The sequence below is a fragment of the Prionailurus bengalensis genome, chromosome D1 (assembly GCF_016509475.1).
Source record: "Prionailurus bengalensis isolate Pbe53 chromosome D1, Fcat_Pben_1.1_paternal_pri, whole genome shotgun sequence".
Taxonomy (NCBI): domain Eukaryota; kingdom Metazoa; phylum Chordata; class Mammalia; order Carnivora; family Felidae; genus Prionailurus; species Prionailurus bengalensis.
Window position 1 is genome coordinate 69,416,120 of NC_057346.1, and position 27,149 is coordinate 69,443,268.

Here is a 27,149-nt window from a genome sequence, read left to right on the forward strand (position 1 = left end):
TAAATTGGAGAACAGCCACACCATGGACTAATACACAACAATGACAATAAATGAACAGACAAATTGGGGGAAAGACTTCTAGTTACTGTAGCATGAAGAGGTCAGTGATTATTCTCTGCAAAAAGGCAAGTATAAAACCAGACAAAAGGATCAAAAATGACCACTTCAAGGCACTGAAAATTGACTGTAAGTAGACAACAAATTGAGAAGCACTTATTCTTGAAAAACTATAAAATTGGAGCTGGATAATTATAGTTCTAGCTCAATAAAACAAATTACACCTCAAAATCATTTACAAAAATGAACAGCTCAGGGGCACCTGGTGGCTCAGTTGGTTAAGCGTCCGACTTCGGCTCAGGTCATGATCTCACAGTTTGTGAGTTCGAGCCCCGCATCAGGCTCTGTGCTGACAGCTCAGAGCCTGGAGCCTGCTTCTGTTTCTGTGTCTCCCTCTCTCTGCCCCTCCCTGCCCCTGCTCACACTCTGCTTTCTCTCTCTCTCAAAAATAAATAAACATTAAAAAAAAAAAAAAAAGAACAGCTCACGCAACATGGATGAACCCTACAAACAGAATTTTGAATAAGGAAATCACAAAAGAATACATGTAGTAGATTCCATTTATATCAAACATAGAAACAGGCAAAACTAAAATCTGCTATTTAAAGGTACCTATGGGCCACCTGGGTGGCTCAGTCGGTTAAGCGTCCGACTTCGGCTCAGGTCACGATCTCGCGGTCCGGGAGTTCGAGCCCCGCATCGGGCTCTGGGCTGATGGCTCAGAGCCTGGAGCCTGCTTCCGATTCTGTGTCTCCCTCTCTCTCTGCCCCTCCCCCGTTCATGCTCTGTCTCTCTCTGTCTCAAAAATAAATAAAACGTTAAAAAATTTTTTAAAAATAAAGGTACCTATGTTGCTGGTGGAATTATGAAGAGCTAGGAAATAATGACCATAAGAATCAGGATACTGGTTATCTTTTCCAGGTGAGAGGGGCTTATGACCGGAATAAGCTCATGATCATCCTCTGACATTCAAAGTTCCGTTGTACCTTGAAGTCTCTTGGGAACTGGGTTTGCATCTCGGATGACTTTTGCTGCCCAGGCTTCATAAACTTTTAGTACGCCAAGTGTTAGCATCAAGTTCACGGCCAGCGAAGCCTTTGAAACACTGGCATAAAGCTGATGGCTTTTTATTTGGGGGATTATACCACCTGTCTTCCAGTGCACATGCCTACCCTGTTATTATTCAGGGAGAGGTGTCACTGAACGTGGTTAAGACTCTAGCATGATAGCCAAGTGGGGACTCAGGAGAAATCTAGTACTAGGCAGGAATGAATGTACCAGACAGGGACGGGGCTCTTTGAGGGTGCTGACGATGTTCTGCTTCTGTCATGGGTGGTGGTTACATAGCGTTTCTCTTCCAAGCATTTAACACCATACATGTAGGTTACGTGAACTTTTCTGGATGTTCGTCATCTTTAAATATTTTTAGTATGTAAAGAAAAGAGCAAGAGCGCCAGATAGGTAGCAGGCCAACATCAATATGACGCATCTCCAAAGGATGGGTCCTATCCTGCGGTGAGTGGGAGGGGGGGAATAGGGAGCAGACAGGAAAGTGAGGCAGGGACTAAGAATGAGCTAGATCCATCAGGAGTGGGATGGAGGCTGGCTCACCCCAGCTGGCCTATGGCTGCCCATCTTATTCCAGCCCCCACCACCTGGTGGCACTGAGCTACCAGTGTCTTCCCACCTTGGTCAAGGGATTTGGGGACCCAGCTGGAAAACTTCTGAGAAAGAGCCTCAGCAACTGGTCCAGGCTGGGATAAGGGAGACATGTGGCTCCATGGAGGGCATGGCCATACAGGGCCCTGTCCCTCTGTAAAGACTGTGTGAAGAGAGTTCCCCACACCCCTTTGACTTCTGCATCCTTTGGAGAACCATGAACTCATTTTGGATGGTCAGCTAATGAACAAGAAGCATTCCTAATGCCGCCGGGCGAGAGGAGCAAACACGGAGCCTTTTCCCCTTGGCGAGAGACTATTTTCTCCCTAGAGTAGTCTTGGGTCTGATTGGTCTCTCCCTTGGCCACAGCCAGCCGGCTAACCAGCTCTGGTTGTTTCTAACCAGGAGCTCCACCGTGCAGACCGCTCCCAGAGAGGGGCCCCGGGCCAGCACACAGCGGTCATCAGAGCAGTACTGAGTTAGTAATCACACAATTTATTAGGCCAGGGCTTTCAAGAGGTTCTGTTTATATAGCATGGAGTCACAGTTCATTCCCAGGAATCCAGAGCCTCTCCCCTGGCTGACATAGCCCATCTGCTGACCTGCTTGGAACTGTGTGGTAGTTGGCTTCCTTGATAAGAACAGACCATTGTCAGTGTCTCTGACTGTAGTCCCCGCTCTTCACCAGGCCTACCTGGTGGTGATGGCCTATAGAAAGAAGGAACTCGAGTTTCCCAGGGAGTGCGGCCCCGTCTATGTAAATGGCACCCCCTGGAGTTGTCCACTACACAGACTTGGCAGCTGTACATAACAGGTGAAGACGAGAAAGGGGAACGAAAACTACCGTGGAGGGAGGCCTTCACGTGTTCTAGATGTTTCTTGTAAACCCAGTTTTGCCAGTGAGAAGACGGACTCAAGGAAGTCAAGTGACTTTAACTGGGTTACATAGCTGTCGTGAAGATGGGGTTCAAACCTCAGCAGGCATTAAAATTAAATGGTCAGCTTGAGACATTCTCCCATAGTGGGCGTTTTCCTTTTCTAGAAACGTCCTAACTCACCTGTCCTTAAAAGGGGAGAACAAGTCCTCCTGCATCCGTCTCTGCCTCTCCTCCATCAGCCCCCAAGTTCCTCCTTTGTGCCCAGGCCCACAGCCCCCATTCCTCATCTGCCCATTCTGTGGCTAACACGTGGCCTCCACCTGCACGTGGCTTTGCTCTCTGGCCAGCCACCAGTTAGAGCCATGTCCCCTGGGAACTCCTTCCGGTCTTACCCTTGTGGGAGCACGGAGCCCTATCAGCTCTCTCTTCTCCCTAGAATTTTCTTCCTTGGCTCGCATGACATTGGGCAATCATTCATTTAGCTATCTAGTCACATCTTGTAAGGTCTACACCTGCCGGGTACCAGATTAAGCCGCAGATGCAAAATAAGGCTGGCTGGCTGTGATCAAGTCACACACAGTCCAGGACAGAGGCAGATTTCATCAAATGAGCACCAAATCACCAATTTAGAACTGGAGGGAGTGCTATGGAAAGCATGGGGGCTCTGAGACCGTAAAGCAGGGCACCCTCACCGAGGCCCGTTGTCAGGAAGGCAACTTCCTAAGGAAGCAGTGCTTTGAGCTGCGATCTGCAGAAAGTTCAGGCGTCGGCTATTTGGGAAGGGTAATCTAGATGTTGCAACAGCATGTGCAGAGGCCAAGGTGATGGAGAAGCACGGCCATGGTGGGGGAGGGGGGGAGGTGCGGGGGGAAGTGAAAGGAAGTCTGTGTGACCTGTGCATAGTGAATGAGCAGGGAGTGTGGCATGAAGTGAGACTGGAAAGGTGGGCCGGTCCACATCATGCCTTGCAAAGTCGTGATTTAAGATTTTGGACCTTATCTTAAGTGAAATAATTATATGGCCTTACAAGTTATGAGCTGCACAATTTCGAGGGGCACCATTTATGCTGTGGCCTAGGGTAATGATACCGCAGAAATGTGAACAATGCACCCTGGAATTGTGCAGTGTACATCCTGTACAACCATACCCAGAGACTGAATAGTCTATCTACAGTGGGTGGCATGGATTAGAGAGGGCAAGAGGCTTTGAGGAGTCCAGTCAGGAGCCTTTTGCACTCGTCCCGGTACTACCCTACCTTCCTTTCATGCTCAGTCCCTTGCTGAGCGCACCTCTGTCCCTCTCTGCTTTCCAACAATTCCTCCCTTGACTAACTTCTTAATGATTGACTTGAGTGGAACTTAAGAACTACTCAACAGCAAGCAGTCAGGGACAAGCAGGAATTAGCCCACAGGGCATAGGACTCCTGGCAGAGGGTACCTTGGCAGGGGCAGGGCAAGGTAGCAGGGCAGAGCCGCTGGACAGGGCCCTAGATCTAGGGAGACTCTATACGTGCCTGAACTGAAATGGGAGCAGAAAAGGAAGCTGAGCTCCAGGCCTCTCGAGTGGTTCCTGGGAGACCCTGGTCTATCAGCAAGAGAACTTGGAGCAGGATCCGAGCCCAGCTAGGGTGGAGCAGGATTGGTCACAGCTGGGATAAGGCCTATGAGGAAGTTGGGGCAGCCCTAAGGAGGTGTCCCGGCCCTGGACTCGGCTTGTAGCCCAGTCAGCGTTGATCTTTGCAGAGCCTGGACGCTGGGGCCTGAGGGGGCCTAGCTGCGGCAGCCACAGCTGCAAGGGTCCCAAGGCTAAGACCTGGGAGCCACAACCCAGCCTTTTGGAGCCACTGGCCTCCTTCTCTGCCCGATCTGGAAGGATCCCTGTCCCTACTGACCCGGGCGTGGTTAGAGCTCGGATATCTTCCCCTATCCCTCCTTTCCCAGGGGTTCAGCAGGAGCTCTCCCCGCTTTGAATCCCAGAGCGTTTATGTTTTCTCTTACATCATTTACCTCATCTGACCCTCTGCATAGTTCGGTTTTTAAAAATCATTCTCGTGGTGAGAAACAGCACATATACGGAAAGGTACATGCAACATAAACATACAGGTCGGCGAAATCTCAGCCAGCAAGCCACCCACGTGACCACCACCCAGCTCCCAGTTTCCTTCCAGCTACGGTGTCCTCAGCCTTTTCTCTAAATGTAACCACTCTCCTGACATGGGCTTTTGCCTTTTGCTTTCCTTTTCTTTTTTCTTTTGTTTTTCCTGATTTATTTACCTAAATACGCACTCCTAAATAGGAGGAAGAATTCTTTCTCTTGTTTGTTTTCTCTACTCCCGTTCTTCAAAGGACAGCTCTCCAAGGGAGTGTGTGCAGGGGGACCAGAGCAGAGAGGGGGCCTTGTAGGACAGAGGCGGCAGCAGAGGGCTCAAGGGGCAACCAGAGAAAAAAGGGATGGGGGGAGGAAATGGTTGTACAGAAGCTGGGGAACCCGTGGCAGAACTCTCCTGAAAATACAAACTCCCAGCCGCAAAGCCAGCTGCCTTGCCCTGTCCTCCACCTGAAGCAGTCTGTCCCCTGATGACCCTGGTCTACTGCATATTCTCACCAGGTGGGCGTCTGTGCCCTCGGGGGGGGGGGGGGGGGGCCCTCCCTGCCTAAGGAGAGGCAGCTCAGTCCTGACTCGCCTCCTGGTCCCCCAACTATAGCCCCAGGCCCTCCCCTCCTCCCCACCGCTCCTGGCTGTCTCTGTGGCCGAGGCTGAAGGTAGAGGAGCCCCACAGACCAGGGAGACTCAGGGGACGGGGCAGGGGCCCCTCGTGCAGAGATGTGGCTTCTAGAGCGAAGCCTGCATACCCTGGGGTCAGGGGAGACCCCCATGCTCGGCACCTCTGCCCCTCGCTCCAAATTCTTGCTGCGCACACTGCCCATCCTTCACCACCCACCTGCCTCTGGTGGCCTTGTGGGGGATGCTTTTTCTCTCCCAGCAGTACCAAACGCTCTTCAGGAACACAGAACGATGTCCTGTGGGTGAGGGGGGACACCCACCCCGGGACCATGCTGGGCACACGAGGCGGGCGGTGGAAGGAAGGAGACCAGCAAGGCCATCTGCTTTGTGCTAGGCGGCCCCACTGAAGCAGCGTGTGTTTTGTTTTCTACGCAGACATTGTCAACTGTGACCTGAAATCCACACTGAGAGTGTTGTACAACCTCTTCACCAAGTACCGGAACGTGGAGTGAGGGGCACCCTGGCCCGTTCCCCGGTCACCTTAACCTGCTTGTTCCCGTGTCCAGCTCTGTGCTCTCCCGCCAGTCCAGCCACCGCCCGGGGAGAGTGGAGCTGAAGTTAGGAAGGAAATGATCAGTAACCGGGTGGGCTGACTCACACCTCCCAGGCAGTGGGGACTGACCCAGCCACTCCTCCCATCTGGTGCCAGCCCCAGAGTTCCTCAGTGCGATTCGGGAACCAGTTTAGGCACAAGAGACTCCCCTTAGAAGATGAAAACGAAGATAATCGTTACCATTTAATGGTTGTAAACTAGGTGCCGGGCACCACGCTAAGTGCTCTGACATCCTCAAACTCCTTAACACTCAAGGATCCCCACTGAAGCAGGTATTATAATCCCCTTGGAAGATTATAATGCCCAGATGAGGCAACTGAGGCTCAGAGAGGTTACGTGACTTGCCAGAGGCTGGCATGTGTTTTTCTTCTTTGAACATGCTTGTTAATAACTAGCCCATCCCATTAGTCTATAGTTGTGGGGGACGGTTTGGGCACCTGCACCCTCAAAGATGGCGGGAGCCCACCCATCCCCCCACCAGGCGAGCTGCGTCGTGGCTTAGTGATTCACACTGAAATTGGCGAATCCAATTTAAGTCAATTAATAGTGTGTGTGTGTGGCAGGAGTCCTGTCCCTCCACTACTTTGTACAAATGAAAATTACTCTTAATTCCTTCAGATTTGTAATAACCCCATACTCTGGTTTCAGGGTGATATTTGGGAAGAATTCTGTTTAAAATTAATGGAGTGGCACATTCTGCAGCCTTTTTGCTTGATTGCATGTAATGGAAGTGCCCTATATTTTCCTGCAAAATAAGTACTCAATTCATTATCGTTAGGCAAATGTACGGTAGCCTCAGGCACCACAGAGAGCTGGGCGCAGGCCCACGTGAGCGTGGCTTGGGAAGCAGGGCCCTTCAACAGGGACCCTTGAACTTTAAAGAAAGGAACTCCTTTTTGCCTTCTAATTGATCATTTAGACCATTCCTGGCGAAGTCTGCCCACATGCAATTACTGGCTAATTCAAGCGAGGAAAAATGTAAGTCATTTAGACCCAAGCCGAGCAGTTTCCTTGCGTGGGTTTACTCGCGGGCTTGTGGTTACTCGTATCCCCTCTCTGTGAACCCAACTCTGAAATACAGGTCTGGTAGTCCCAGGCTGCTGGGTTCTGCGAGAATAGAAAAGGGGCCAAAATGGGGGTGACCAGAAGGACAAGAAGCATGAGGAAGCATTTGCACACTTGACATGGGGAGGGGGACACCCCCAGAAGAGGGTTGGGGCTTGTGGTACTTAACACTTGTACCCTTCCATTGACCAAGGCCTTGGGGTAAATAGTAACTCGTTCTCATATTATATCTTCATTATAGAATTTTCCTGAACATGCCAGATGGACACCAGCCTGTAGACCCGCCTGAAGTCTGTGCCTGCTTTGGCACTACTTTCGGCTCATTGCCCAAAGCCCACCTCTAGTTTGAGGAATTAATTTTGATCTCCATCTACAGCCCACAGCCCCACCCCACCCCCAACAAGTTGGGCCTCCCATATTGTCCCAAACATTTCCTTCCAGCTTCGACGCATTTCCTGCTATCTGCAGTAACTCAGAACCCATAAAATTTAGATACACCACAATATTTCCGTGGACATTTTGCTCTAAGAAATCATTGTTACTCAGCATAATGAGCTTTTAATATATAAAGACAATGTACTCTCTCGTGCCAATTATGTAAAAGAATACAACTCTTTTTATGTGATTAATGAAATACTACGTTTTTCATTAGGAGACACTAAATAGTATAATATTTCTGTGTGTGCTCATTTAAATTCCTGACAGCAAATCAAGATAAACCATTGCTTTGTTTCTTTGAGCAGTCCAGAAGCGGGATGAAATGAAAGGAATGTGTTCACTTAAACATGCTTTGCTATACGAATTTTGTCTCCTCTGTTGTCCTTTTTCCTTTATATTCACACTGCAAATGTACAAGGTACGAGTGACCTCATTAAGAGCCCTCCTTTCGATTTTGCGTATACATGGTATGGAAATGCATGAGAACGCTGGGCAGGTTTTCAATAACGGGGCTAATTTGTCAGAATACTACGTCTCAAGATGGAGGTCTTTGCCTCATCTTCGCCCAGACCTAAGGGCCTGGGTCCGACATCTCACCTCCTCTGGAGGCTTTCCTTTAGATTCTAGAATCTCTTGCTGAATACGCGACCGTGTTTTTGAAGGTGGAGAAAGGGATCAGAACAATAAATAAACCAAACTTAACCCTCACCTCTTTAAAAACAAGAAACCAAGAATCAACTCTCTGTAGGCTTACTGCCTCTTTTTTTTTTTTTTTTTGGCCTTTTCTCTTCCAAATTTAAACTGATATTTTGAATAGTTTACTTACAAATGGTGCAAAACTCAAAGAGCATGAATGAGTATCTTAGTAAAAAAAAAAAAAAAAAACTCAGTCTGCCTCTCTCCCCTCCCCCAGCAGCAGATACTATTGGCAACTATTTTGATCTGTTTTTGCATATTCATTTCCAGAGCTATTCCAGCCACAGAATGCATCAACACATATATAACATCATGTCTTTACATAAATAGCATAGTATGCATACTGTCACGCACATTGCTTTTTTCACTTAACATTACATCTTGGAGATTTACACTGGATGTTAAAACTTCTTTAAGTGAGATTGTAAACACTTTATAAATCCAAATAAACATCTCTGGTCTGCTTGAGCCAGGCAAGGAAAGCCTTCCTCGAAGGAGGAGACGCTGCTGAGGTGATGATTTCAAAAGTTGAAGCTGAGATCTAGTGGGTTATGGGTAAGGGGTATGTTACCAGAGACGTTCTCATGCGTCCTGAACTGAAATTTTTTAAAGGCACGCGCTGCTCCGTTCCGTCAGCAAATTCCCATTTCCCATGTGCAGGCACAGAGCTGACGTTCCCAAAATCTGGGAGAAGACCCTTTATCGGCACATCGCCAGTGTTGCCTTGAGTCGGTTACGATTTGCAATGGCTACATTCAGTACTTTCTAATCATGAATTACTGTCAGCTTGGTTTTACCATTATCAGTTTATTTTGTTGTGGGTAACCCTCCCTAGTATACTGAAGCTTATTTGCATCAACAGTATTCTGGAACTGTAATTTTCCAATGACCAGATTCTCAGACGTGTATACATTGTGGTTCAAATATGAATTGTCCATACTCCAGTGCTAAAGCCAATGTATACATGATCCACTTCCCCCCCAATTATCACCAGTTTATTTTTCCGCTGGAAAATGAGACTAGATGGAGTTGGTAGGTCAAGCAGTTTTGCCCTAAGCAGGGGCTGATCAAAAATAATTTGAGACCCAATGCATCTAATGCAGCTGCACCTCAGGAAGCCTACCTACATTAAACATCCTAACTATGCAAGAGGGATATGTCCTGAAACCTTCACTCATGCTAATATCGCATGCAATCGCCCCTCCATAAAATTCACTCAGGTCTGTTGGAAAATTCAAGAAAATACTAAGAACAGGAGAACTGCATTGAGATGCAAATGCTACATAGGAGGTAGACTCACTCAGCCACTGAGGGACCTGTGTCCACACACCAGCTTCCCAACACTTATGGATTCAGGTCTCAGCAAAAGACAAGTCAGCGTATACAAGTTGCTCATTGTCATAACTACAAAGATCGTATCTGCAAACACCATGTTCTATCTGCAAATACCAAACGTCGACTGTTTTTCCCTCTTTCTCCTGAAAAATATAAACCCAGGCTAGCTCCAGAATTTGCTCAGGCTCCCTGCTTTATTAGGGTGGTGACTGCCCACGTGAATACATGCACAGGCATCCAGGAGGGTGCTCAGCATAAGATCAGCGGCCCCCACACCCAGCCCGACGATCTTGAGTTTCAGGCTTCCCAAGTAGGAAGCCACCAGTGAAGCACGTCTTAAAGTACATTTGTGGGATGTTAATCGATGTTAGATGGAAAAAAATGTCACATTCAAATATGTTTGGGAAATGTGAGGCTAAAGAAAATTAAACTCACTTCCTACAGCTTTGGTTTTATTTTTTCCCTTTTCTTTTCCTTTTGTAATTTTTTTAAGTTTTATTTATTTTTGAGAGACAGAGAGAGTGAGTGGGGGAGGGGCAGAGAGAGAGAGGAAGAAAGAGAATCCCAAGCAGGCTCCACACTGTCAGTGCTGAGCCCCATGCAGGGCTCGAACCCACGAACCGCGAGATCATGACCTGAGCTGAAACCAAGAGTTGGATGCTTAACCGCCTGAGCCACCCAGGAGCCCTGACTTTTGTTTCCTCACTGGAGCTCATTGCAGAGTCTCCTACACGGAGGCATATTATGACCCTCTGCAGGGAGACAGATGAGGGCACGTCCAGATTGCATCTGACCATGGGACTGACTTACCCCCTGAAAATCTTCAGGATGAGCGCTCTGTGGAGCTCATTCATTCATTTAACCAGCTGGCCAGATAGTCAACAAGCATGCACTGAGTGTCTACGATGTCTTAGGCGTGCCGGGTCCCATGACAAAGGAGGCTCATTTGTGGAGCTCACTTGGGGACACACATACACACAAAAATCACAAATCAGTGGTGCCTACAAGCTATGGTGACCGCTGAGGACAAATACAAAAACCTGTGAAAGAGGCCTCACTTGGGTTTTGAGGTCAAGAGAGGCCTCTGGCAAAGTGATGTTTTCAAGTGACATCTCCTCACGTGAGGAGCTTGTCCTTCAAGGGAACAGCATAGGTGAGGACCCCAAGCCAGGAGAAGACTTGGCTCCCTGGAGGGAGCTGCAGAAAGCCAGGCTGGCTGGAGTGCAAGGAGTGAGGTAGGGAAAAGGGGTATCGGCTCAGAGGTGTCAGAGGCCTGTAGATTTTATGAGAAAAGCGGGAGGCAGTGTGTATTCACAAGCCTTCTGGCCACCGTGCGAGAAAACTCTGCAGAAAGCAGTCAGCAATAATGGCGTCTGAGGCTGGCCTTCCATCTACAAACCATGGTGACAGCCAGAGAGCAAAGGAGATCAGGAGAGGAGACAAGCCTCTGCCTACCCCCCATCTGGAAGCCGAGGTGTACTTAGGAAAGCCTCATCCTCCGCCTCCCTGGGGCTGCTGGGAGGGCAGGAGGTCCTAAGCCACCTCCAACCTTCCTGTATTTTCGTCCCCTGAGAAGAGGTAAGGGAGCCTGAAGACCAGAGGAGGGTGTGTGCGTGAAGCAGAGGAAAGGGCTAGAGCCAGAAAGCCAATCCCTGAGGCCCAGTGTTTCCAACCTCCTCACCACAGAGGACTTGTGCCGTTGGGTCCCAGTGTGAATTCAGCGTGGTCGGGGGTTGGGGGGAGGCAGGAATGCGATCCTCCAGCCTAGGGTCAGGTAAGGTATAGGCTTCCTGAAGGTGGAATAATTTTATTTTCCCAATTCATATTAGTCAGTACAAGTGACTGTTACAATGCCCACCACATTGTATTAAGCCTACCAAAAGCAGGTCACTTCTGCTTCACAGTTAGCGTCTTGTGAATTATCTCCCATTCCGATGGTATATTATTTTCACTGAGAGTTTTGAAATCCCAGAAATATCCCTGGAAACCCCCGCTGGGGAGCAATCTGGTTGGAAACCAGTCCAGTGGGGGACTGCCCCAGAATGACGCTTCTCCCCAGCAGGCTCCTGCGGCCTGAGCCATCGGCACTTCTGCCTCGATGACTCCCCTGGGCCTTCTGCACACACGTGGTCCCCAGCTTTGACGCTGGCATTTCAAAGGGCACTTAGGAAATTCTGAGAAGCCCCACAGATTAAGATAAACGATGCTTTATCGGCGAAACAGCCTTTTCATTTCTTGTTATCGATTTTCATGTTTCCACATCTTCAGATGCGATTTGTTAGCCCAGGGCCGCATTCCAACACACACAGACGTCATTAAGGCAGCCGTTTTAAAGAGTGCCATGTCTTATTGAGGTGGACAGGACAATAGATAAATATTTAATCTGTTACACATTTGCTTGGTATGGGAGACAGGGTTGGGACTCCGTGACTCTCAGGTTCGTACATGTCTTCCTGGAAACCCTGACAATGGCCTCACCGCCTGCTCACAGAAACACCGTGCCTGCCCTTTGGCAAATGACGATGTTTCTGAAAAGCTGCTCCTGGAAGCCTTTTTCCACTCAAGCTTCAGAGGTTACCCCATCTCTCCTCATTCGTCACGATATTGGAGAATACAAACTCACAGAACTGGGAGCACTTGGCTTAAAAGAATGGAAAGTAAGGGGCGCCTGGGTGGCTCAGCCCATTAAGCGTCTGACTCTTGATTTCAGCTCAGGTCATGGTCTCACAGTGGTGAGTTCGAGCCCTGCATCAGACTCCGTACTGACAGCACGGAGCCCGGTTGGGATTCTTTCTCTACGCCTACCCCACTCGTGCTTGCTCATGCTCTCTCTCAAAAAAATAAACAAAAATGAAAAACAATAATGGACCATAACATAGTAACCAGTGAGCATGCGCTAAGCCAGGTTACCAAGGCCATGGTGCCCTCACCTCGACCGTGTTCTGAGTCTTTCTGCGTCTTTGGTTCTCTGGCCTAATTCCCATAATGCCCCACTCTCTCACATCAGAATTGCATGTCCAGACCCATGACCAGGTCTGTCACTGACTGTGAAAGACCAAGCCCACCAGCAACCACCCTAATCAGGGGACCTGCCAAATCGCTTTCATTCATGAAATTCACTCATCCGGATGAAATGGCTTCCTGACCTGCATACCTTCGGTGCTCTTTGTTAATAAGATACGCGGCTTCTTTCCTGTTCAGGAGGATTCCAACCCCTACATAAGTATGCCCAAACATTGATGAGTGGGACACCAAAACACCACAGGACAAGAATCCTGTCAGCTCCCCGGGGCCAGGCCCCGGACTGTGCATGATCAGGATGCAGTCAAGTCAGGGAATATTCGTGGACTTCCTGTTCTGAGTTCAGCCCCTCGCTATGCACAAAATGAGATCAGAAAGTACAGAGTCCCTTCCCAAACGGATTCTTCCAATCCAGTGGAGGTAGGTGACAGACACAGCTCACTTGAAAGAATTCAGTGACACGATGAGATAGGACCAGATACGTTTGAGGCGCCCTACGTAGATTCTCCCAGAAAACAACCCAGCCCCAGCTGCCATATAATCATTAGGGGTTTTTGCCCCTAGGATCGGTGATTTCACGTTCCATACAGGTTTGCTGCTACAAGAAAACACACAACCTACCCTAAGGCCAAATGGAGATTTACAGTCATTTGTCTCAAATCTTACTTGTTGCTGAGAAATCACTGTCTTTATTCCACAGACCGCAGATACTGAGCTAGGACTCCAAAATCCAGTCTGGACCCCACTGCTAGTCATTTTGACTCTGTCCTTGCACTGAAAGTCTCCTTGCCTCTCCAAATCACGTCCCACTAGTGGACATTTTTATTCTTGTTCCCCAGCACGGAACTGCTGCAGAAAATCACAGATTGGACACGTACCAGCTGATTCCTCAGTTGCGTTCAGATGCTCCCTGGCTTCTGTGGGTCCTCCGCCATCTCTCGTGGATTCCCTTCCTCTCCCCCGAACACCTGCTCCCTATCTTCTCCCCATGCCCCTCCGCCTGCTTTCTCCCCGCACCATGCCTTCACCTCTTCCTTTACCAACAACTCAAAGCTGTTGGCTTCGTGGTTTTCCCGTAGCATTTCAACATCCCACTGCGTCTCTCCTCCTCCCGCCCCAGTTCCCAGGCTGCCCCTCCTGCCGCCTGCCTCCTCCAGGACCAGCTCCCTTCTCCTCCAGCATCCTGGCTTTCACTCCGGACCATGCAGATTTCTGAGATGAAAAACAACTTGCACTTAAGCCAGTTCTCCCTCACCCTGTGCCCTGGTTCACATTTTTCCTATGACGCTTCCTCCTGGTTCCACTCCCTCCCTTTCTCCTTCCTCTCATGAACCCCCAGAAGCCACTACTAGTTTTCCAGCGGCTGAAATTGCTCTCTGCGTCGTCAGCTCTTTACCCACGGGGCTGGTCCCGACCCCTCTTTTCCTGGCTCTGCAGCATCTGACCTCACTATCCATCACCTCCTACCAGGAGCTCAGCCCCCAAGGTTTCACAGACGCCACGCTTTTCTGCTTCTCTCCCACCCGCTGGCTGCTGCCGTTTGCACCCAGGTGGGCTCTTTGCCTCTCCCCAGATGTGAACGCCACCTAGGTGCATCCTCCACACTTCTTAGGTCTCTGCCCAGCTTCCGTGATGGCCTGCTCTCCCCCCAGCCCCAGTATCTCACCCAGCTCGTTGGGCATTTCCAGCTTCACATCTCCCCATGACTGGGCTACCCCAAGTGCAACTTAGCATGCCCACGCTGAATTTTTACCCTCCATACCTGCTCCTTCTTTAGACGTCCGTCGTCCCTCCTGGGGGTGCCACCTCCTACCCAGGCACCCTCGCTCTCAGAGGCACAAAGGAGTTCTGAATTTTCTCCTCCCTCCTCCTCCGACCTTCCCCTCCACCACAGCCAATCAGTTCTGTTGATTGCTTCTTCATGAACCACCTGTTTTGCACTGATCTCCGCTTCAGGCCCCAATCATTCCCCTAATTTAGGCCCTATCCTCTCATGCCTGGATATTGCAATGACCTCTTAACTAGATTCGCTTTGGGATAATCCATCCTGCACCTGTTCCCTGCTTCACTGTCTTGAAACACAGCTCCGATAATCTCCCACTCCTCTCAAATAGTCCCAACAGCGGTGCTTCCCGAGCACTTAGTGTGGACTTCCTACAAATAATCTCATTGAATCCTCTCAACAAGCCTCTGACATACTATTACCATCCTTGTTTTATAAAGGAAAAAGTAAAGGCACAGAGGTTCCATACTTGATACAGGTCATATGCCTCGTGGGTGACAGAACTGGGCTCTGGACAGTCTGGCTCTAGAGTTCAAGTTCTAACGTCTTGAATTCACTAGATCTTCCTCAGTACCCTCCATGGTTTCCATCATCCGGAGACCAGAATTTCTTTGCTTGCCCATAGAAGCTGCTAGAATCCGGTTCCACGCTGCCTGACCAATCACTAACGCTTTGCATCCAGACAGACCCGTCTGCTTGCCAGAGGCCCTCTGCTTCCTGCCAGCAGCTGGTCTCCTTTGCCTTGTTTTGAAAAGGAATTCCTGAAGCAACCAGGCTCCGACTGATAAGGTTGTCATTCATTTATTCTTCATTTGTTCAAGAAAGACAGTGCCGGACACTGTGCTAGGTACACAATACCGCAGAGAACAAAACAGGCATGCCCTCGTCCCCATGTGTGTACAGTCTAGTGACTTCCAAGCCCTGCTCCTTTCCACTGGCCCCCGGTTTAGACCCCACACGGAACCCACGCTTCTGCTCTGCTTGACCCCCTCCAACTGCAGTCCCTGCTGGGATCCTGCTATCCCCTCGTCTCTGGGATCAGACCCCGTCTGGTTGTGCCAGGTAGAACCCACATTTTGCCAAAGCTGAGGGTGTCGCCCAGGGACAGATGCTCCCACTCAGGAAAGCTCAGCTCCAAGCCCCTTCCTGGTCAAGAGGCTTTGATTCAGAGATGAGCCCCAGAAGTCAAGGAAAGACTGTAGACAAACCCTTGTGGCCTCCAACCATGTGTTAGGCACATCATTGGCTTTTGCAGAGAACTCAGCAGCTACTCTCATGTAGGTGCTATTTTTATCCCTATTTTACAGAGGAGAAAACAGAGGTTCTAAAAGGCTCACTAGCCAGGACTCAAAACCAGCTCTGACTCTGAAATCTTCATTCTCCCCACAATTCCCTGCTGTCTCCATGTTCCTATAATCCCAGTTTCTCGGGGCCACACAGGCTAGAAACGGGCCAAGAGCAGTTATCGATGGGGTTTAACTCCACCTGTGTTCCTTTTAACATCTCAAATACTGTGTTTCCTCTTGACTTTATTTTATGTATTTATCTAGTTAGTTGGTTGGCAGAGGGGGAATGGTGAAGCTTTCCTTAATAGGAAACTCTAAAGTTGAATCAAGAAAGATGGAACAAAACTCCAAAGGTGTTCTTTTGAAGGTCCGTTCTGTTGTCTTTTCTTGCCAAGCACTTGGTTATTTGGGGTGCTCTGGGAAGGGGCGCAGGTGTTAATGGCTGAGGGAGCCTCGCTTTTTCTCCAGCCAAGAAGTGGCCTGCTTTTGCCCTGGAGTAGGGATTTAGGGGGACTGTCCCAGTCTGGGCAGAAAGCAGGAGACAGGCTGAGTCTGGAGGAAGGAAAAGAGCCTGAGGGCTAGGGAGGCTGAGCGCTGCTGTGCCCAGAGAAGCAGGCAGAACTGCTGAGGTCTCACAGGTGAGGCTCACACATGCTGGAAAACAGTTCAGGCAGGAGGACTCCAGCAGGTAGGGCTGAGCCCAGGCAGGAAGCGAGGCTTGAGATCAGAGGGAGTGGCATCATTCACAGAGGGGGCTGAGCAGAAAACCTTGGAGCCCCATGGGGGGGAACCACAGGGCAGGGGTTGAGGCAGGATCTCAGGCCTGGGAGCTGATCAAAAGAGCCAGGAGGAGGGCGCCACCATCAAAGTGCCCAGGTCCTCCAATTAGACACTGGGTCTTTAATAACCACGCCTTTCCAGGGCCGCCTGCGATCCCTCCAGCCACCCTTTCCAATCTTCCTTCCCTACCTGCCCCCACCCTGCAGCCAGGGGATGGCTCTGGCATCTGCTTCAGGGAATATCTATGGGCCCAGTGGCAGTGAACTAAAGAAACGTGGTGACGGCCATCCTGTCCCACAGTCCAGGCCCAGCCTGGCCACCCTGCAGACAGTACATAATTCTGTTGGCATCGCCTGTGCTCGTGTGTGAACGGACTCCACTGAAAGTTGCTGCTTCTTCCACTCACAACCAGGATTACGCACACAGGCCTCTGCATGAACGCTGTTTTGATGCATATTTACAATAATGCACCGATGAACATTGACAATAACTCCGTGAAGTATTTCAAAATGGAACTCCAGGGAAAAGCAAGCAGGCCATCTAGCAGACATCTTCTTTTACATTATCCCAAAGTGTCAGGGAGTCAAGTTACACGGACCCTGGAGAGACCCAAACAGGAGTGCACAAGCACATAGTTTAGGTACAGCCAGGGGCGCCTGGCATCTGACTTCGGCTCAGGTCATGATCTCACGGTTCGGGAGTTGGAGCCCCACATTGGGATCTCTGCTCTCAGCACAGAGCCTGCTTCAGATCCTGTTCTCCTCTCTCTCCGCCCCTGCCCCATTTGCGTTTTTTTCTCTCAATAAATAAATAAACATTAAAAAATAAATAGGTACAGCCAGAACCCCTGGGAACTTCTAGTTAGAGCACAGCACCCGGGATCAAGGCCTGGCGCTCTCTAGCTGTGTGCTATTGGGCAAGTCACTTTACCTCTCTGAGCCTCATTCTTTGTAGTGAGATATGGAGGCGGGGGTGGGGGGGGCTTGTCACATGTTAAGGATGAGGCTCGGTTCTGCTTGCCTGACTCAAGTGTCTCCTTCCCACCTCACCCTCTTCGGGCTTGAAGCTGTGCTCCAACTACGTTAGTAACCATCCCAGTCTGAGCAGGCCCATTGCATCACCCGGTGCTGGTCAGGGGGACTGAACGGTAGTGTTGCTGTGGACATTGGGTAAAGCTGAGTGTTCCACCTTAAATATGAATTCTTACTGCTAGGACCAGGGCTGGCAAACAGCAGCATGCTAACTCTGCTCCTCACACACCTGTGGCAGACATTACTAATCAATCCCGCACTCTTCCCCGGCCAGTGATGTCTGCAGTGGAGTGGGAGGGAAGTGGGAGTATGGAAAGGAAAGCTATTTGCCATTGTGGACAGAATTTATAGCTTAGGACACCAATGCAGGGCTCCAAATCCGTGCCTCAATGCTAATCACTGGCTCTGTGTGGGTCAGACGCCCACCCCTGGACCAATTAGCTGCAACTGGGGTTAAAGACCAGAGGCAGAATCTGTAAGAAGAGAGTAGCTACCGTTCAAACTCAAGAGAAGCAGTTACTAGGAAAAAGCACGCGTGTTATTCTGCTCAGATAGATTTTTCTCCTCTAGACAAGCCACTACCCTAGGTTCTCAGGGGTGGCAAGCCATGTGAAAAATGAGCAAAAAACCCGAGATGTGACCAAGATGACCCTCTAGAAAGGGCTAGAACCATCCGACTCCAGGTTCTATGCTTTTTCCCTTCAGGAAGGCAGCAAGGTTTGCAAATACCCATGTGTTAGGCAGCCAACCTCGTGGAGGCCATGACCCTGCAGCCAGAGGGCAGCCCTGAAAAGTGAGACCCAGGGAGTCCTTGGCCAGGATCTAAGAGCTGAGAAGCAACCACAATGAAATCCAGAAAGCTTCTTTAGAGACGCCTGCAGTTTGGGAACAATCCTGCTAAGTCATAAATGCTTCGAATTCCTCAGCTTTTGCCTTCAGAATTTCTGGCAGCTGAGGGCGAGTGTTCAGGGACAGACACCGATTCTCCTCTACTGGGGAAGGCCAGGCCAGGCCAGCCCGGGGTCCACGAAGCCAGCAGACCGAGCCTCTCCTCTAGACACGTCCGGGAGAAGGGAGGGCTGTTGCTGCAGGTGCTGTGGCACCCACTCCGATGCCCCTCAGGACCCGCACTCATTCCCCCCTGCTCCCCACCCCCCACAGTCGTTCCCACTGCCAAGGAAGCTGCCGGTCCGAGTCTCAGCCCCCTCCCCCCCCCAACCCAGGACACAACAACCGGTACTTAGCTTCCATCCGGGGCATCTCTCATCTCTCATCTCGGCGGTGCTCCGGTGAGAGGGTGGAGTCCCTCTGGCCGCCCCGGCAGGCTGGCTTCTCTCCTCCCTCCACCGAAACTGCTGCCAACTCCCAGGTGTTGACCCTCATGGCTGTTGGTCCTGCGATCTGTGCTCCCGGAAGGTAGAGCTCATTCCCTCACAGGCGCTCCGGCCGTCACGTCTGCCTCCCACCGCCCACCCGGCATCTCCAAGCCCGCAGCCCAGGACCGCGGCCTGCTGCAGCGGGAACATGGAAGATTCACGGGGTCTAGATGCCCACGGCACGGGAAAATCACCGCATCCAGCCCTGCCAGCTCGCCGGTGGACAGCCAGCCCAGGGCCACCCACAGAGCTGGCTGGTGGCTAAGCCGGCCCCAGGGGCCTTTGACCTCACGGCCTTCCACTTCTGTGGAGTTGCTAACATGCTTGCTACCCACTCTGTATGCAAGCGTTTCTCCGCATCTATGAGGGAGGGGTTAGCGGCTTCGCGTTTCACAGATGTCGTAACTGAGTTGCTCAAGGTTGCGCAGCTCAGTGGTGACGGAGGCAAATCCCAGCCCGGGTCTGTGCCACTCTCGAGTCCGTGATCTTTCTAGCCCCACGGCCTCTAGCTCCTGTGGGCACCCGGGGTCTCTGGGTGGTTTGTGACACAGTCATGGGGCCTACCCGGGTCCTGGGCTAAATGTGGCCCGTGTGCCGAGCCCCTCCCCTGCAGGTCAAGTTCCCGCTCATTCCTGGGGGCAGCCCTGCCAGCTGCCATTCCAGCCCAGGGGGGCCAGAGCGTGGAGTCGGGATTTAAGCCAAGTGCCCAGCGGGTCCCCAGGGATATCCCCAAAGGGGACAGAAATAGGTCACACCCATGCTCTCTATACTAGATGAAGCTGGAATTGTTGCGGCTCAGGACATGGCTCGTTGGGGAGGCCGTAGGATCCTCCCAGGATGACACAGGATGGGGAAGATATGAATAGAAAAGCCTCGTGGTCTACCAGCCGGGGGAGAGAAGAGAGGGATTACCTCTGCACAGGGGAACAAGGGAAATGGGCAGGAAACCAGGAGGGCAGGCCTACCAGGCCCTGTAGGCTTCTGCTCCGCTCCCGCATGTGTAAGCACATCCCTGGGTCCTGTGCACCTCAGGCAATGAGGTCTCTACCCGCAAGTTCAGCCTCCTCAGGCCCTGGGCCCCCAGGAGACCCTCGGTGCCCCAGTGATATTACTTTACTCACACCTAGTGGCTGAGGCTTAAAAGGCTGGGGGTCTGAGCACTGGCCTATCGCCATTCCCCCAACACACCAGCGTTCTGCCTCAGTTTCCTTTCCTGGCACTCTTATTTTCCCAGCAGAATTATTGCTGCTCATGAGTCCAACCTGCCCGCCTGTGGTTCTGACATCGCGCCCAGCCCGGGCTCCCTTCTGTCGGAGTCAGGAGTAAGGGATGTCAGTATCTCTGCTCCAAAGCATGGCCACGGCTTGTGGTCCTCCTCAAGGGGATAGAGCTCCCAGAACTTTGCCACTGTGGATGATGGCAGAGCTCTGGGGATCAGTAGCCCAACCACGAAGGGTGGTCTGAGGCAGGTAGCACTGTGGCTTCTGAAGCTCAGACAAGGTGCAGGTGGGGTGGACCTGAGAAGAGCCAAGAGTAGTCCCCAAAAAGTGACCCAGAGTAGGCAACTCTGGGTGTATCCCAGGAGTGAGTGCAGGAGACCTGTGCTCAGTCTTGGACAGAAGGGTTCAGGCTAGGGGGCGGGACTGGCCCAGGAGTCCTGTGACTCCTGTTCAAAAGCCAGCTCCGCCGCTCAGTTGCCAAGAGACCTTGGGTGGGTCACTTCACCTCTGTCTCAGGTGAGCCCCTGCAGGAAATGGATGGACCACTCCAATGAGTGAGAAAGATGAACAATGGGACTGTGCATGAGAATTTAATGAAGGAATGGTTTTCAAAGTTGGGGGCAGGGCTGAGGGTGGTGACGCACTGGAGTCCAGCAGCACTGGGCAACGGGTACCATGCCAGGGCCAGGGGCAGAGGGGTCTTGTGGGGACCCAACAAGATCTATAACTACAAGGAAGGGCCGCTGGACAGGAGCTGTGGCTTTTGGTGAAGGAGTCTACTCACTACCGCCAAACTGAGGCCAGGCAGGGAGGAAGCAGGGGAGCGTGAACACCCTCCTTTCTCCTCCAGCCCTACAGTCTCCTGCCCAGAGGCCAGGGGGGCCCAGCAGCTTCCTGAGGGCACAGAGAAGGAGAGACAAAGTCTGAAAGCAGGCCCGCAGGGGCAGACAGAAAACAGCCAACACACACTCTGGGAAAACAGGTTCTTACCCCAAAAAGAAGGAAAAGATACCTATCCTGCTTACCTCCAAGGAAGCTGTGAGGATCCGGCAGGAGGTTCAAGCTCCAGGGGTGGGGGACTGGGTGACTTCTGAAGTCGCTTTCAGCTCTCAGAGCCTAAGAATCTCAGCAAATAAAATCAGTAGTACTGAGAATCTCTGAGCAGAGCACGTGCAGCAGAAGAGAAAAGTCTGGGGAAGCTCAGTAGAGCCAGTCAGGAGCCACAACAGAGTTCAAGCTTGAGTTTGAGCTTAAGTAGCCACTACGGTTGGAACCAATGTCCTCAGGAGATGGTATACGCAAAAGTATAGGTGTGGTGAAAAGGCCAGGTTCAAATTCTGACTTTGCCACTTACTAGCCGTAGAAGGAAAGGTACTAAATCCTTCTAACTATCCTGAACTGTTCAAATGGGAATACACTCTCACAGGCTTGTTATAAGGATTGAATTCAAAGAGATGCTATGTCACCATGCCTGGCGTACAATTCATTCTCATGAAATAGGGGCTCTTTCCTTTCTTAGGGACACAGGGCATGGGAGGAAGCAGCACAGCCGTAGTGAGGCGTGGTGGAAATAAAAGTGAAAAAGCAAGTAAGCTCAGTATGTCTCAGGAAGCAGGTTGCCCATGAAACCAGTCCCCCCAAAGGAGGTCTGGGAAGGTCCCCAAGAAACCCAGAAATGCTGGAAGACAAGTAACATGAGACCATGGAGTGACCCCATGTGACTGTCCACAGATGACTCAGCCTCGGGTGAAACAGGACTGTCCGTGGTCCAAAGCACGTACCAGCCAAAGCCCTGGGTCCCCCTGGCAGCTGGCTCATCATGTCTCAGTGAACGCATGTGTCTTCAAAGGACATCCAGTGGCTTCCAGGTACCCTGGTGCTTAGGACAGGCATGGAAGGTAAAGCCCTGAGCACATGCCCTCCTCTGGGTGAGGTGCCAGCTCATTAGTTGAATGAGGCACGGGGGTACCGAAGCAGCAGCCCTGGACAGAGCCTGCAGTTCTGGGTTCAGTTCCAACTCTCCTACTAGTTGTGGCTTCTCCCTGAATCTCCTTCTCTCTTCTCTCATCTGCAGAATAAGTGGTAATAGTCTCCCAGAGGAGTCAGACAGAGCACATTGCTGGGGGGTGTGGGCAGGAAGGAGGGGGTTCCTGGGTGGCTTGGTCGGTTAAGCGTCCGACCTTTGATTTCAGCTCAGGTCATGATCTCGGGGTTCATGAATTCGAGCCCTATGTTGGGCTCTGAACTGACAGTGTGGAGCCTGTTTGGGATTCTCTCTCTCCCCCTCTCTCTCTGCTCCTCCCCCACTCTGGCTCTCTCTCTCTCCAAATAAACAAATACAATTTAAAAAAAAAAGCAGAAGAAAGAAAGAGCACATGGAACACGGGAGAGCATACGTACCCAAGTGTGTGGCATGATCGAACCATTGCTCGCCATTGCTTGCAGCTGTCCCCAAGACAGCTGCTGCAGAGAAGCCACAGTGAAGAAATGACTCCTCCTATCAAAGACCCCATCAAAGAGCTAACTCTTGCCCAACTTGGAGCAGGAGGGAGCACACGCTGATTGGAACTGAGAACACAGACATCCAGGCCCCCAAACTCTAAGAGCCATGGTCACGGAGAGAAAAGTCACTTGGGGATTTGGGGTGGTACCAGTGGGGCAAACGGACTAGACAGAAGTGACCTCCATGGTAACTAATTCCCCCAAGACTGTTCCCATAGCAAACCGAACCACTGCACGTCTACAGAAGGGGCATCTCAGTGATCAGGAGTATGGTCCAAGGCTTGGGATTACAGGAGCTAAAAGGAGTGTAACCTGCCTGAGTCTGGTGTTCTAGAAAGAATCACTAACTGGGTGCAGTTCTCATTGCACAATGTGGGACCAGTCCTTCTCAGCAAACCTTTCTGTTACCCTTCGAAGAGCTCCGGGTATTTGTGGTGAGGGGAGCCAAGTAGGTAGACTCTATCTGTAAGCTTGATGATACTATTCTCACGATAGGCTAAGTGAAGCAGCCCCCACTTCCTACTCTTTGTTGGGAAAAAAGACATCTGAGGTAGGTTGGTTCCTCTCTGGGAGTGCTTCTTAGGACACCAGCTGCCAGAACAATTCCTGGCTCCTTTCCAGCACTCAAGAAATGTTCATGGTATCGTTCTTCCATAGGATGCATGGCCATCCACACCCAGGAAGACTGACACTCAAGCCTAATATCTGTGTCCAACTCCTTAGAGAAGGACTCCTTCTGGAAGCAGCCTGGACCCAAAGCCTTCAACAGCACCAAGGTTCCAGGCCCCAGCACATCTTAAAGGAGACAGCCCAGGACCCAGGACTTCTGGAACTCAGCCCAGGAGTTAGCAGGGGAAATCTAGACCTTTCTGGGTCTATGGCCTCCTTGCCCCATGTCCCATGCCCCATTGCTTCTATCCCAGCTCTCTGGACCCAGTTGACAAGGGACAGCTTTTCCTTCAGTTCCTGAGTGTCACAGCTGCTCCGGATACTGGGCCAGGATCTAGGGATCGAAAAAGGCTTAAGACTCAGTCCTTGCCCCCAAAATGCTATCCTAGCACCTGTAAATAGGTGTGAATGGGAACAGAAAGTACAGAGTAGGAGCAAATGTTGAAAGAACAGGAGCTGAAGTCATGAAGGACCCCGAATGTCAAGCTAAGGGACTCTTTGTCCCACATTCAGGGACCAGAGACAATCTCGAAGGTTGACTAAGTGGGGAAAGGATAGGACCAGGTGCGCCCAGGCAGAGAGGGAAAGAGGGGTCCCACGCTCCCTGAGACATGGCTCCCTAGCCACCAGAAATGCCAAAGGGCATGCCAGCTTCTCCCCCCTCCCACAGAGTCCAGGTGCCAGGCTGGCTTTGCCCTTGCTCTCTGGCTTACTTTAACCCCAGGCCCCTCACCCTTCTTGCCAGCATGACCAGGGGATTTGGATCATCTTGTTGAAGACCCAGAAGTCTCCTAGACATCACAGTAATGCAAATGTTAGATCACTGGCTTGGAGACAGGTGAGTTGGGTTCTAGCACCAAATTTCCTTTCTCAATGACCCTGAACAGGTCATGACGCCTCTCTGAGCTGGGTTCTCTTTCCATAGAATAGCTTCACTCATTGCTGTGAGAGTACAATGAGATCATGTGTGTCAAGGCAGCTAGTGTGTGGCCGGGGGACCCAGAAAGAGGTCAATTAATGCTTGTTGAATGTGAACCTGTCTACCAGTTCAGGCTGGGGTCTTTGAGAGAGGAAACCCAGCCAGGCCCAGCCCAGCAGGAAAAAAGTTCCCTAACAGGGAGAATTCCAGGGATCACCAGTATTCTGAGACCATATCAGGCAGTGCTCTGACCCCTCTACTGTCCTGGGGTAGAGTGGGAGGGACCAGGGCTCCACTCCAAGGGTTTATAGGCTATTAATAGCTGGTGGCAGTGGGGCTGCAGGCCACTGTCCAAGGGACTCCTCTTTCCCTTCTGCTCTCAGCTGTGCTGTTCTTTAGAAGCACTTGGGAAGATCTGTGTTATTTGGAAAAGCTGGTAGGGGAAAGAGCACGAAATCTTGCCTGGAAAAGACCACCACTTTCCCCAAATTGTTTGTTTCCCAACAGACGTATTTATATTTCATTTCTCTGCTTCCAGTAAGGCAAACAAATGCTTTTCATTTGCTCTTTGCTTTGTATTTTTCTTTAAAGTAATTATCTATAAATAGGAGTTCACACTGAAAAGCACATGGACGTTTCCTCATTTAATCCTTATCCTAAGTAGGGGCTACCTTTATTCCCATTTTACAGGTAAGAACACTGAGGTTATGTGATTAAGCCAGAGCTGCACGACTGGAAATGGAATCACCAGCACCCAACTCAGGATGCCTGCCTCCAAGTCCTACACTCTTTCTAGTGCCCCAAACTACCTCTCGATCTCCCTGAGGAAGTCTTGCTAGCTCCCCACACTGCCTCTCCTCTCCCTGAAGAAATCCTTGCAGTGGCTTTGCAGAGCTCCTCTCTGAAAAGCACAGGAGAAGTCCAGAGTTTGAAAGGACCTGCTGCATTCCCACACAAGGCAAGAACCCCTCCCACGGTATTCGTGGCGGACGCACACGTCCTGTTTCCCGGAAAGGGGAAGTGCGGTGGCCCAACATTAACAAGGCCGTGATGGAGTGGATTATCTAGGTGGCATTCGCCACTAAATCATAAGGAAAACCCATCTATGGAACAAGAAAACCAGCACTGGTTAATTCAGAGGCTCCATGATGTCATCGGGGACCCAGGTTCTTTCCCGCATTCGGCTCTGTCACCCTTAGGAGGTGGGTGTTTCTCCACAAGGGCTTGTAATGGCCGTTTCCCTTGCAGGCTTCCCAGGCAGCCTCAGCAATAGCCCGTGGATAGCAGACAGGTTTTTTGGTGGTGTTGTTTTTTGGGTTTTTTTTTTTTGTTTTTTGTTTTTCGTGAGAGAGGGGTGTTTGTGTGTTTAACCTACATGTCTTCTTCTTCCTCCTTTTTAAAGCAAATAAAACTCTCCTGGCCTCCATTAGTGACATTTCCTCATGTCTCCTTGGCCAGGACTGAGCCTCATGACCACCCTCAAGCCACTCACAGGCAAAGGGAATGAGATGCCCAGAAACACTGGCCTGAAGAATGAAGACTGTGCCCCCCTGAATCATGGAGAAGAGGCTTGGAGCCCTAAGTATAGCCAGGGTTCTGTCTGCAAGCAAAAAGAGGAGAAGGGCTTAGAGGAGCTCACCAACCCTCTCTGCCCTTGGAAAATGCTGTTTTCTCTGATTTGCTGGTGAAAACCACTGAGGTTGAGAAGTGACTTGGATCCTTGTCGCTGGACTTTGCCCTGCATCTCACTCACTTGTATAATCCCAAGAGGATCCAAAACAATGCTTTACATGTAGGTGCTCAACCAACCAGCTCAGTTTAATCCAAAGAACGTTTAGGGCTTGCCTCCTACATGCCAAGTGCTTTGTGGTGTGCTGGAGATACAAAGATGATCCAGTCAGAGTCTCTATCCTTGAGCACTACAATCTGGTAGTGCTTTTGGTTATCATTATCATTATTAATAAATAGTACTATTTATTAATAGTACAGGTACAAGAATAGTACTATTCTTATTATTTTCAACCAACATTTACTCAGCACACATAATGTGCTAGACATTTGAAAATATATAACATTCATGCCAGGGCTCAGGATAATTTTTATATCCCAATTGGCAGAAAAGAACACTTAGGGACAAGGAGTTACTTGCCCAAAGTCTCACAGCTCATGGGTGTCAGACACAAGAAGAAACTCAGGTGCACCTAAGTCAAAGACCACCTTCTTTCTGCCGATCGTATTCTCTGCACCTCTCAAAAATTGAATGCTCTAGCTTACCAATAATATATATATAAAACACGTTAAGCCAATATATGGATAGGTAGATCTCAAAAGTTGTTTTAAGACCTATTTTAATTGGTCTCTCCTTGTCTATTTTGCTCTACTCAGTGGAGATTGCCCTTCCCCTACGAGGAGATGCAAAACTGGGCAGTTTTGTCATTTTCTTCTGGCTTCTTATACCTCACATTATGTTTCCAACAAAATAATTAAGAGGTTAAAATGTCTCCTTCCCCAGTGCTGGAGACTTATGCCAGGAAGAACCCACCATCAGGGGAGTAAGACGCTTCTTCTCTCTTTACTTTTAGATAATGAATTTTCCTCAGGTCAGATTCGCTGGGGAGTTATTTCTGGAATCCAGCAATTCCTCCATTTTGAATGCCAGACCTTTGTTATCACCAGCCTTCTGGAGCTGCCTCAGGATGATATAAAGAGCCTGTTCTAAGATGCCATGGGTGAAAATAAAAGACATTTGTTAGCCAGCTGTGCTCAGAAGTGTCCTTCCTGACACATCAGGTGGTTCAGGACATGAGCACAGCTCCACTATGAACCCATGCTCCTCCTTTTCACCAACACGAGCTGCTGGATGTTGCTGAGGTGGACTCTGCTCAGAGCCCCATCTTCCTCTCTGGGTTGAGGACACTTCGTGCCCTAAACTAGATCTGCTGCCATCCTCCTGGGAGCCCAGAATTTGGGAGTCAGGCAGTGAGCCCCCACCTGGCCCAGGAAGCCTATTTTAAAGAAATTATAAGAAATTCATGGGCACCTGGGCAGCTCAGTTGGTTAAGCGTCTGACTCTTGATTTCAGCTCAGGTCATGATCT

The 27,149-nt window shown here is 50.4% G+C and overlaps 1 protein-coding gene across 3 annotated transcripts in view; it reads left to right on the plus strand.

Annotated features, from left to right (window-relative positions):
* The window catches only part of PARVA (parvin alpha), a 189,673-nt gene extending 162,865 nt beyond the window's left edge, over positions 1–26,808 (plus strand). Inside the window, exons 13-16 of one of the 3 annotated variants that reach the window (XR_006297416.1) lie at positions 23,122–23,971; positions 24,743–25,254; positions 25,511–25,844; positions 26,635–26,808. Coding sequence is in view for 1 of the 3 variants with exons in the window: in XM_043580690.1 (XP_043436625.1) it covers positions 5,754–5,830 (77 nt within the window). In the remaining 2 variants the exon portion in view is untranslated. Of the gene's footprint in view, positions 1–5,753; positions 7,799–23,121; positions 25,255–25,510; positions 25,845–26,634 lie in introns of those variants that run through there. The other 2 variants (XR_006297415.1, XM_043580690.1) reach the window with 2 other exon arrangements.
* The last annotated feature ends 341 nt before the right edge of the window (positions 26,809–27,149 follow it).